Here is a 12,434-nt window from a genome sequence, read left to right on the forward strand (position 1 = left end):
TCCTAAAGCAATCTTCACAGTGAGTGTTAATATTTTACTAAATTGAAAAAAGTCATTAGTTTGTTCTCATCTGTGCATCATCACATGATGTACTTTTGCGGTCGCTGTCTTCACTGAGACACAGCACCTTTTTGTGAAGCTAACTGCGAGCAAATAATGAGCTCTTCTGTTCCCGTTAGTTTAAGGATTTTCATTTATAAATAGGAAAATCATCCGACACATGACTTACCCTAATCTGTGAAAAAACAAACTGCTGAAAAGGACACTACAGAACAATAACGCTATCAAAAAAAAAAAAAAAAAAAAAATTCGTGGCAACATCACCGAGTCACTGAATCAGGCTTGAGTCGCTTTTATTTTTTTCCTGAAACTTTAAAACATTTTTTTTACATAATTTCAAAAAATTTATATCATGCCCACTTCCTAACCTCTAATTGATAAAAAACTAACCCATTTATAAAAGCTGAACACGTCATCATAAAAAGTGAAACCATACACCAGAATCATACCATTATTTACACAAGCCCATTAAATTACAACATAAATTAAAAAATATTTACATCCAGGACAAGGTATTTGGATAAAATTCTATGCATGGGATTTAATGTCTAATTAGAACCATTTTGAAAGAAAGAAATATATACATTTACGCACATTCTCACCACAGACATACACTGGCAGGAGTAAACTTGTTGGTAGGTTAATGTCAACTTGGGGGTTTTAAATACTATGGATGATAAATACCTAAAACGGTCACAAATAGAATGTGTTCTCTCTGCCAGTTTGAGAAGATCTGAGTAAAAATGGAAGCATTGCTATGCCTGTACTCCACATGAACACTGACGGTCTGCTGTACCAACTTTAAAGTCTCTGTTTTTTGACTAAACACAGACTGACAAACCAATAATGGTCTTTTCTCATTCAGGCCTACATAAGATTCAAATCAACTCTCACGAACAAAGCACAATAACACTGGAGCCATTTTGAAGTGGTTGTACAAATCAAGCGCACACATACAAAAAAGAAAAAAAAAGAAAAAGAAAAGGAAGTGGATTTTCTTCTCTCTCTTTCTCATATAAAAATTGTCCTTTGCAAGTCCATTGAGACACAGGAAATCAGTGGATTTGCCTCCAGACAGAACAGGGGGAAGGATAGGAGGGGAGGGGGCAGGGGGCATTCATAGCCACGGAGACTCATCTTGAAATGATGTCCTCTAGGGAGAAGAAAAAAAACAGTGTGCACTTTGTTGTTGTCCTCGTCGTGTCAACAGACTGCGGGTCTCATGGCTGTAGCATCATCAAATTGGCAACTGAATGGAGTTGCTACAGTGTGAGAGATATCCCAGGATCAATTAGGACCAGGTCACAGGGGTCCACCCATAGGTGCCATTGCAGACTGATGCAGCCAGCACAGACGAGTTCTCAAAAGATGAACGCAACAGTCCGAGGACACACACACACACACACACACACACACACACACACACAAGCAAATTCAGCTCTCAAAATAACAATACTAAATATTGATTTTACAAAAGTCCAGAGAGGGCAGATAGGGCAGATAGGGCAGCCAGATGAAGGGACTTTAGGGGTGCTCGAGTTCATGGGGATTCGCCTCTGAGCTCTCATTTCCTGTGCTTGTCCATTTTGTCAGTAGATTTGCTTCCACTGTCTGAGGATCCCTGGGTGTCGCTCCCAGAACTCAGGTACATCTTGTCCACTTGTTTGAGCGCCTCATTCAGGTAGTTCTGCAGTGAGGTCATGGCGGCGCAGATGGCTGGAGAGCCAAAGCCGTGAGTGATGAGGCTAAAGTGAGTCAGGCAGCCTTGGATTCCAGGTTCCAGGATGGGTGCAGGTCGAGAGTTTCCCAGAGGTGAACGATCCTGAGTGAGCAGGTCAGTGAACTCCTTGCAGATTTGCCTGAAGGTAGAATGATTAAGAAGGCAGGAAAACACTTAGATTAACCACCAAGTCAGTAACCAGGACAGCAAGGCACGCAAACTTCAAAACTCCCCACTCATCAGTGACTATTATGTCCTTTGGTACTGGAGGTGTATGTAAATTAAAAACAAAACCCAGATCAGACCAGACACTCACTTGGCAGCAAGAAGCATGTTCTTACGGGAGTTCACCTCGTTACGCTCCACGTGCGGCCTGCCCAGGTATTCAGCAATTGCTTTTGCAGGGAACTCTGTCTCGCACACGTAACCAAAGTCTCTTGCTAAATGAACAGCTTCACCTAGGAAAAGAGGAATAAAAGCAGATTAAAACAAGGGTGCTACAGCAATCTACAAAGTCACTGAGTGACCGACTGAAGATTTAATAATAAAGATCATTTGTAGTTACATGTGTACTCATTAAACGAGCCTGGCCTTTCAAACACTTCCTGACTGGCCTCAGTGATTTCTCATTTTCCAGCTTTAAAGCAGCAGACACAATATACACAAGTATCAAGGCGCATGAAGTGAAGCCGTTGAACTCCAGAATAATCAGCAGTGCTCAGCCTTCTAGCTCAGGGGCAGCAAAGCTACTGAGATGAATATATTCGCATCTTCGGGGTGGTTTGACTTGCATGGTCATAATGGCCTTATGTGGGTAAAATGCTAGCAGAGAGAGCGCCCAGAGCGCCAAACAGCACCGCTTATTGATAGACACACACATCACTGGAGGATGCGGGCAGCTATTCAGAAGCACAAGCTTTAATGTCAGCCGGCCCTCCTGGCTAGCCGTACACAAGATAACAAGGCTTAATTCAGCTTTTAAGGTCTCTAAATAACACGAGCCCCCGGCCATTCTCCCGCACAGAGTCATCAGCCTATTTATAATAGCCTGTGGCAGGTAGATTAAAGTGATACCATGAACATGGCGTAGCATCACTGTCTGGCTGAGACTGAGGAATGATGTGGTTGTAGTATTTGAGGCTTTGACAAGTGAAGGTGTCACATTTTCATTATAGTTACACATCAGCTCTGAGAATCTGGATATGTTAAACATAGATCCATGGTGAAGGCTTTTTGGAGCACAAGGCGAGATGAAGCTTCTTGGATTTAAATTTAAATGCATGAGAGGTGTTTAGCAAGCACTGGCAAACCTTGAAATATCACCAACAGCTTTAAGTCTACTCTTCTTTGTAGCTCTGTCAGTGTCTGCTAAATAGATTAAAAATCACCAACACGAGAACAACTAAAGTGCTGCTGGAAATAGCAAATAAATCTTTCAAGACAGACGTTGCTCATCTCACATCCAGTATTTCAAAGATGATTGGTGTTTTTAAGCACGACTCCATATACTGTACGGTACGTAAAGCACATAGACTAAGTGGAAAGATTGACGTTCCCACATTCTCACACAATTAGAGCGACATTCCAGTCGCTGCAAGCAGCAATTAAACCTGAGAAGATACTACTGAGTGACAGGTCGTACCTTCAACTAGTGAGGTAAGTAAAGTGACGTTAGCTGCCTTCCTTCTCCCTGCAGGCAGGTTGAGCCCAATTTTATCCAGCTTTTCTCTCAGAGAACGGCCTCCATTTTTTGACTTGGCTCTGCAGAAGGAGAACACAGACATATACAAGTCCACTGTCATACCCAGAGGATTATACAAGCTGTCTCTTGCACAAAGTTAGCAGAAAAATGCTCATTGAGAAATTAAGTTAGCATTTGATTCTACTGTCACACACTGTCAAATTCGCTATCTTTCAATTATGTTCTGCTTCAGGATATTTGATTGTTACATTAGGTGGATCAAATTGATTTACAACTATGTTCTATATATGTTTTATACAACAAAACTGTCTGCTGAGGCCTTGCAGTCTTTCTTGCAGAAGCTCCTACACTTTTTACAACAAATGAATAACAAATAAACACGCTCTCCTGACCTAAAAAACAATAATTGCAATGGTGTCATCACTTAAAGAGCGCAGCAGAGAAATCACTCATACGCCTGTTTGCAGAAACAACTCCCTACTTGCCGTCGCCGATTCAGTTTTCCGCATGACTGGCAGGCAAGCTCTCCTTCTCAGTGGCGGGTGCGATGGACAGCATCTTTAGGGAGTGCCCCCCACCCCTCCATCCCCTTCTACTCACTGTCCCTCTGCTAACGATCCCCCCTCCTATTGCTATATGACCTACTTAAAACTGTTTGTGACTGTTTGTGTGTGTGTGTGTTGTCAGCAGTAACTAAGGCACATGGGATGTAGCAAACGCGCACTCAAAGCACAAAAGTCTCTGGTTTGGGGTGTTTAGTGCATATTCGCTTAACAGACTAATGTGGTATTTGCCAGACGGTCAACAGCATAAACCCACTAATGCTACACACACACACACACACACACACACACACAAAAATCCCAGTGTCTTTACGTCGGTAGCGGATGTAGCCAATCCCCAAAAGATATACAGAACCAAAATTGCAAACCACACAAAGAATGCCAAAAACTTTACCCAGAAAACTGATGATAAAGCACAACTGAGTCAAGCTGTGCTGGCAGAAAATACTTTCTCGAGAGTTCCCGACACTCAGACACCTCACCGACAGATTGTAGGTAAAAATCGTGATAATTCAACATCATATTGAAGTGAGTCGCCCTATGTTTTTGTGAATCAATCACCGTGTCGAATATAAAAGCACTGACCTGCGTAAAACTCCTCCCAGGAGTGATGCGTTGAGGCACTCTGGGGGTGAAAGACGTCTCTGGACCTCAGCCACAGTAACTTTGTACTTGGAGGTGGAACTCAGCAAGGAGAGGCGACCAGGTACAGAACAGAAGACCTCTGTGGGGTTTGACACCATCCCCAGCAGGGACTCCTTCTGGAAGGGAAGACCCAGGGCGTTGCCTTTAGGGAGAGTCACAGGCCCTAAAGAGTGGAGCAAAATAAATAAATAAATAAATGAAACGCCTGCGGGAATAAGCCGAAAATGAAAATTCTTAGAAAAAAAGTCTGGTTCTTCAGTTGCATAAATGCACATTTCTTGCCAATGTATAAGCTTAAATCAACATCTGTGTTTCCTTTTTGTGTTTGCAGCTCTGCACGCATGAGAGAAGCAGTGCCGCCTCAGCACAAGTTTCAGGAAAGGACTAAATATTGAGTTCCAATGCCCTCATGCCAGACACATCTACAAACAGGTACACACATAAAGACTCACCCAAATCTAAGCCACAGATACGTCTCAACGACTTTACGTAATCTAGATTTAGTTGATTTTTATATAATACATATATATATATATATATATTTTTTTTTTAGCTGCTCCAAAAGTTGGACGGACTTTATTTCTTTTCTCTATTTACTCCCCATCCCTCCCCACAAATGCACTGACAGTCATCGGACAAACACAACAGTACAGCACACTACAAAACATAGCTAACTTCATCCTCACCCGAAAGAAAGCCCCCCTGATAATAAGTCCTCTGTAAGCGATCAAGGTTCCTGCCACCTCGTAGTCCTAATACTGAGACAGAAATCACAGAGTCACATGAGTACGTCAAGTTGTCCTCTTGGGGCACATGGCTGGGAATGACATGCCATTGTTTACAGGTGTAAAACCTACATTGCCCATAGCGTGTCCTTGAGCACGGGAACAATATAATGAACCATGGCGGATTTCCGTAACGAAACGAGGACCTGGTTGCTTTATTGTGCTCTCTGCCTGTAACTATGCAGCATAATAACAACATGCTTTTTTTTTCTTTTTTTTTTTTACTGGAAAGCTTTGGAAAAAACCAAAGCTGTAAACGATCACACAAAAGTCATCGGATTAACTACATCAAGATGACTTTAAAGGGATGTATTACTCTGCTTTCATAGATTGTTACATTATATCGATCCATCTACGATTTGCATAACTGTGCAGAGCTACGAGGAGTGGAATCTGGTCAATCTGGCGTTGCTCCGACTCAAAAGCCTGTTTAATAGAGTCCTGATGACAAAACAGCAGGAATAAGTTCTTGCACAAAACAGTTCATGTCCCAACAAATTACTAAACTGCCCTTCACATGCAAGCCTGACGCCACACCCCAGCAAACGTTGGTTCTGTTGAGCCAAACACAGCGTCCAGATCAACTCATACTTTCCTGCCATAACGTGAACTGAAAAGAGCTGCAATTTCAAGCTTAACCAGCCTAAAGATGATCCAAAGCTTTCCTCTTCCCCCCACAGTCAACACCGTGGTTGTGAGATTGCTCAATTTCCATGTCATGTCAGCAGCGGCTGGTTTTTGAAAGGGATATGTTGTTTTGTTTTGTTTTGTTTTTTTTCTCTCTTGCCTCTCACTGGGCATCTGTTCAAACACCTTCACCAACAGAAAAGTCAGAGGATCACATCAAGCTTAGATAAGTGCATCTCATAGCTGCGAGGATTATCGTTGTATGCGGTGCAAATAGAGCTTCTCCTTCCCTGTACTCACTGACACTCTGAGTGTCCTGACACGTCACTGCAGAAGTAATTGGTATGACATTTTCAATTATGTAGAGAGTGAAAAAAAGAAAAGAAATGATGGGCCTTACAGTAAATTTCCAGCCTTTGCCAGTAATTACTGCAGCCTTGTTTGGTTGCACAAAGGCGCATGTACCCCAGGCTGGATATCTCACCAGAATCCCCCCCCCCCAAACCCCACCCCCCCGCCCAAATTCTACAGAACTGAAACTGCTTTGCATGAAATATTTTCATTTTTCATACATCTGGATTTGACTCACCTTTTTTGATGACTGTCTGGTCTGCCATAATAATACTGTGGTCATCTACATGCTGATTAAAAAAAAAAAGAACAGAAGAAGCTGTGAGCATGATAAAAACTACCAAAAATATAATGTAAGATGTTGAAATAGCTTATTTTTCTACCTGTTATGTATTCACATCATATGACACATATGGCTTATAATGACATGTCTAAATGTCATACTTGGTTACACACAGACACACACGCACACGCACACGCTCACTTTTGGCTCTAAAGTGTGTTTCCCAGGGTTCAACTAAAAAAAAAAAAAAACTCACCTGAACATCCTCCAGTCCGTGACCCATGTCGTGCATTCCCATGTTATCCCCAATAACCGAGGACTCTATGCTGTGGGTGTGTGGAGGCAGCAGCTCCGGCCGGCGGAACCCTTCTCTCCTCACCCCGGACGAGCCTCCCTCTAGGCCCAGGATCTGACTCGCCAGCCCGCTCCTTCCGTGGGCGCCCAGCCCTTCCTGGCCCTGCCGGCCGGGCCACGGCTGCTGCTGGTTCGACGACGGTGACTGGTGAATGGAGTTGATGTTGAAGGGGTCGCCCAGGTGGGAGTAGGGGTCGCTGGACTGAGGGTAGGAAATGGGCTGATAGGGAGGCGGGAAATACGGGGGTTGGAAGTCTGAGCTGGCCGAGTGTGAGAGGGAGGAAGACGGGCTGTAGAGGTGCTGACTGACGGCTGGCAGGTGAGGCAGCCGCGGGTTCCCATTGCTGCTGCCGTCGTGCCTCTCCTGGAGGACGGAAGGAAGAAGGGGGTTGAGGGGGGAGACAGCGAGATGCAGGTAGTGTTGACACTCGTCCCTCATGGTAGAACCTGCTTACTTGCTGACGTGTTGTCCTCGGAAAATATGGGTTTAAAAGGAGTCTTGCACGGTTAAAATTAATATTCCCAAATGTAGATATATGGATTTAAATCCTTTAAGTGCATTGGACAGGAAATACACGTTAAAAACCACTGAAATTAATACAATTAATAACAGAAAACTGGACAGTGTCACTTTAAAAATAGACACGTATTAGAATTATTAGAGGGCTGTTTGAGACTGTTAACCTGAACGTGTCCAGCTAGTTTTCTTTACTATTTCTTTTTTTTCTTCAGTTTTTGTCAATTGTAAAGCTTGAAGTTTTACCGTCTTATCTTTATCACTTGTTTGTGAAACTACATCAGAAGTAAACTACGTCTGAATGGCAAACTTTGCACACACACACACACACACACACACACACACACACACAAGACACAAGGCAGTTCTCCCGACTTTTTTTTTTTTTTGCGGGATGGGCCTACTTTCGAAACTCACCTCACAATCATCCTCATATTTCACGTTGTCGGCTAATTTCCACAACATATTGAGAGGGGAAAATCTTTCTCCTTCACGAAGAAGAAAAAAAAAAGAAGAAAATAATACGTACAAGAAAAAAATATAAGAAAAGATATTGCCGCCTGTGAGTTAATCCAGGTGTGAAAAAAGGAAGAGCTTCCTGGTGATCATGGGTTGCTGGCTGAGTGGCGAGAGGAGCGAGCCAGGGACTATCCGACCACAGATATGAGTTTCCACCGCCACTGTGAGAGAAAATAATCGCTGTCAAGCAATATTTCCCCCCTTCTGTCCGGCCGCCTGCTACTTCTGCTGGAGAAGTGGGCGAAAACGACGCATATAAGAAACCTGACTCCCTCTTATGGACAACACAGCGATGTTCAGTCCATGTTGAGTGCAAACATGAACTATATCTGCACAGGCACCCGGAGTGGGCGTCACCCCGGCGGATGACGTCAGTGGGAAATCGACTTGAAAATATTGCTGATTGGCGGGAGAGCTGTCCAATCAGAGCTCTGTCCGTCTGTAGGTTACGTCGTCAGGCTGTCACGGGCTGTGTAACCCAGTTTTTTTTTTTTTTTGCAGCCTTGCAGAGGCAGAAGTCTTTATATATTTAAAGGTTTTTTTTTTTGTCCCTTTGATCATCACTTGAACACATGGCTTTTTATTTAATTTTAATTTCATTTCATTGATTAATGGCGACATTATAATGGATAAGTTAACATTCACATGCTGCTTTGCCTTCTGTAGTATTTTTTTTGCACATACTGACAGGAACATATGGACTGATATGGTAGTCGTGAGTGTTGCCGGGGTAACCAGGATCTTTGTTGTGAGGTGGAAGACAGGAACGAGATGTTCTACCATGTGTATGTGTGTGTGTGTGTGTGTGTGTGCGTCCGTGTAGTATGTCTTCCTACAAGTGTTGAGAACGTTGTCCGCCATGACAGTTAAATTGGCTGCCTTCATTTTCAGTCATAATTAGTCTTGTTAAACTCAGGATATTGTCATAATTAAATTAATCATTTAATTCTTCATCATCACTATTTTTCTTATGTTTGTGATATTGGTGATTTATTTTATATTTTTATTGTTGATTTGTTTTTGCACTAACTCAAACTGACCTTGTTTTTTTTTTTCCTTGAGTTGAAAATCAGCAATCAAGACGATGAGAGACATTTGGCGTTTCACAGCGGAGGTTGAGTCTAACCGCAAATGAGCCTGAGGGCTGAACTCAACGCATTTCAACATCTCTGTCTTAACTTCATTTACATTTTTTTTTGTTGGAGTTTTTTTTTTTTGTTCGCTTTGAAATGTCCTCACTGTAAAGTTTAGATCTGCATGAATTCCGACGATGCCTTACTTTTGTTCTTTCGTTTGTGTTCCTAACAATGTGACACCACATTATTTTATGATGACTGTTAATCTTCTTTTTTTTTTATTTCATTGCTACCGCTTGTAATTTCAGGCTCATAAACTATTTGCTTCCTCAGTGAAATTAAAAAAAAATAAAACTGTATGTTTATTAGGGTTCTTGGAATCCTTATTGGCTTTGTATCATTAGACAACAGTAAATGTCAGATTATAATTTGTGAGATTAATTACCAGAGCTTTGTCTTCCTTTTTTTTTTTTAAGTGAACAGCTTGTGGCGTCCATCCAGCCAAGCTGCGCCTGGGAACAGGAGGACGTGATGGGCGACTGAGGATTATCTTTTTGTTTTCTCTCTGTTCTTTTTTTTGTTGGTTTTTTTTTGCGTGTTGGTCTTTGGCTTGTTGATGTGAAACAGAAGTGAAACGAGCTCGGATTAAATGCTATTTTACGTTGGAGGAGACGGAGAACAGACCTGCGGGAGGTTAATCACGCTTGGCCTGACGTCTTGAGCAACGCTGATCCTGCTCAGCTTGTTGTTTTAATGACAGCCGAGCGCAGTGACAGTTGATGTAAATGGAGCTGGAACGTCAGGGGAACTAATGAGAACATTTTGCTTTTTAAAATGGATTAGTACCATACGCCCCCCCCCCCACACACACACACACACACCTGTACAAATTAATACAAAACAAAGAAAGAAAGTTAAAATAGGAGACACGCACCTTAATGAAATACATTTCAGTCCTACTGCTCAAACTCCACGCTGATCAGAACTACACATTCTGATATCTGATGAAACTATACGATACAACGAACAATCCGGTTTTGTTTGTTTTTGTCTGTTTGTTTTTAATATGTGAATGCAGAATTTACGTCAGACCTGTTGGGTCACGTGCACGAACAGGGATTAAACAAGTAGCTTGTGACTGTGAGACATAATAACCCATGATATGGTTTGAAAATCGATTTGAAACCCATTTTTTGTTGTTGTTGTTGTTTTATTTTGTATCCGAGTAACAAACGAAGAACTCCCATGATAAGTGACGTTAATTCCACAGGCCTTTGATGTCGGACGTGGCGTCACTCAAAGTATTTTTTTTTTTGGTATAAGTGAAGGTTTGAAAGTCCTGCATGATGTGTTTCTGCAACACTCTTCCTGCGAGAGCTCAGCCCCATCATCAAAAAACAAATAAATGCTGATGAAGTTCCACTGGCAGTCACAAAACAGAAAACAGTTTTCCTGATTATTTGGCAAATCTTACTGAAAACCTATTTCCACACCACAACTCCACCACCAGGTACAGCCTCAAACCAAATTACTGCCAATGTTTGGAGAGAATGAAGCCCTATTGGCATTAATCATCGCTTAGTCGAAAAGCTCATGTGGTGCCGAGAGATTAAAAACTCTTGGTTACGCTGGAATGTTAAAAAAATAAATAAAATCTAGGCCCGGTAGTCAAGGCGATAAACAAGATGCACGTGGGGTTGAATTAAATCAGCTGTAGGCGGAAGAGATACAGGAGTGAACTCACCCTCCAGTCTATCCTCTCCAGCACAGACATCTGCAAGGCTCCAGACGCAACAATCCCACTGAGACGCAGCGAAAGAGTGAAACCATGCGAGCTTTACATTGCTCACTTCACCTGATGACCGCGCAATACGCATGCGCCGTTCGGTGCAACACACCTGAGTGTGGTAAATCAAAACAGTCCCCCTATATCGTTTACTTGATTAAAATCAGCATTTATTGGGTTTTTTTTTAAAGAGAGCTGCACATGTGGTATAAAAAGAGATGAAAAGGATGCCCAAAAATATAATTTAGGTTGGAGTAAGGAATATATATGTTTAATATGGAATAAATGCTGCCTATTTCTCACAAGACATTTTATTTCATTGGTCACGATTTTAAAACAATAACAAAAAAATTAACGGAGGGTTAAGTTTCAGAAAAAGTTCAACAAAAATGAAGCATGGGGAAATTTCAAGATGAGGTAATTCCACCCCCAACGCCACATGGCCTCAGGCGGAGCAAAAGAATCTGCTTTCAAAAGCCACTGAGGCTTTTTAAGGCCTTAACTAGCTGTTGTTATCTGATCCCCCCCCCCCCCCCCCCCCACACACACACACAATATTCTTGAGTTTAAACTAATAAACGGATCAAAGTTCTGGCGCTACGTGGTGGAGGATATTTGACAAATCTTCAGAGATAATAACCTCACCTGTCTGATGCGCAGCCCTGTCAACAGCCACCTGAAGAAAAAAAAGGTGAAGTTCGTATTAAAATTATTGGAAATTTACAACAACAACAACAACAAAACAACTACTGTGCGCGCGCGTCTCTCAGTGCGAATTTTATTTCCAAGTAAAGAAGATCAGCTGTAGCCTGTGTTATTTTAGACTTTAAATAAGAACAGCAGTCATAAAGCAGCATTTTCTAAATGTAAACGAGGCCTAATCTGTCAGATTACATCCCAGCCACTGTAATCTTTCATTCATTTTGCACAGCAGAACCGTGCATTGCAAATAAAAACTGAAATTATATGCCTTTAGTTTTTATTTATGAGGAAGCAAGTCATTTTCAAAGAGCTTATATTTTTTTATTGCTCCATCATCTTTAAAAACATTATTGAAGTTTAAACTAAACGCTCGTCGGTGCTGCCACGTTATGAGCCCAAAAAGCCATCAGAATGAAAACCGTGAGATATAAAACCAATACACCGCCCCTGCTACGCCATACAGAATCCAATGTTTTGTCTTCTTTACAATCGATGGATCAATAATTAAAAAGACAATCCTACCACTGCGCTATTGTGGTTCTGTCCATGCATCACCCTTGGTCCTCATTATTTAATTTAGTTGTTCGCAGAATATGATGTAAAACAAAACGTCTCCCTGAAAAAGACTTTAGGCGACGTGTTCAATAAAATCAAAATGATTGGATTATTTTTTGTTTAATCCACATTTAAGGAAAAGCAGCAAATCCACCTTTTTATCTGTATATGACTATAAATATAAATGTT

General features: G+C 41.8%; 1 protein-coding gene across 3 annotated transcripts; it reads right to left on the minus strand.

Moving 5' to 3' along the window:
• Window positions 1-309: 309 nt before the first annotated feature.
• On the minus strand, window positions 310-10,991 carry tfap2c (transcription factor AP-2 gamma (activating enhancer binding protein 2 gamma)). 3 transcript variants are annotated; one of them, XM_086199885.1, is made up of 8 exons: window positions 10,947-10,991; window positions 6,993-7,454; window positions 6,692-6,743; window positions 5,377-5,448; window positions 4,631-4,853; window positions 3,423-3,541; window positions 2,097-2,238; window positions 310-1,919 (listed from the first exon to the last, which is right to left on the minus strand). In XM_086199885.1, exons 1-8 carry the CDS (start codon window positions 10,974-10,976, stop codon window positions 1,625-1,627), a joined length of 1,395 nt encoding a protein of 464 aa, XP_086056011.1. In that variant the 5' UTR covers window positions 10,977-10,991; the 3' UTR covers window positions 310-1,624. The 3 variants fall into 3 exon arrangements, with proteins under 3 accessions (XP_086056011.1, XP_086056012.1, XP_086056013.1); XM_086199886.1 differs by lacking the exon at window positions 10,947-10,991 and adding an exon at window positions 8,025-8,617 and having other exon boundaries at window positions 319-1,919; XM_086199887.1 differs by lacking the exons at window positions 5,377-5,448; window positions 10,947-10,991 and adding an exon at window positions 8,025-8,613 and having other exon boundaries at window positions 328-1,919.
• Window positions 10,992-12,434: the final 1,443 nt, after the last annotated feature.

This window comes from Aulostomus chinensis, chromosome 3 (assembly GCF_037954235.1).
Source record: "Aulostomus chinensis isolate RoL2024-O1b breed Wild chromosome 3, RoL_Achi_v1.0, whole genome shotgun sequence".
Taxonomy (NCBI): domain Eukaryota; kingdom Metazoa; phylum Chordata; class Actinopteri; order Syngnathiformes; family Aulostomidae; genus Aulostomus; species Aulostomus chinensis.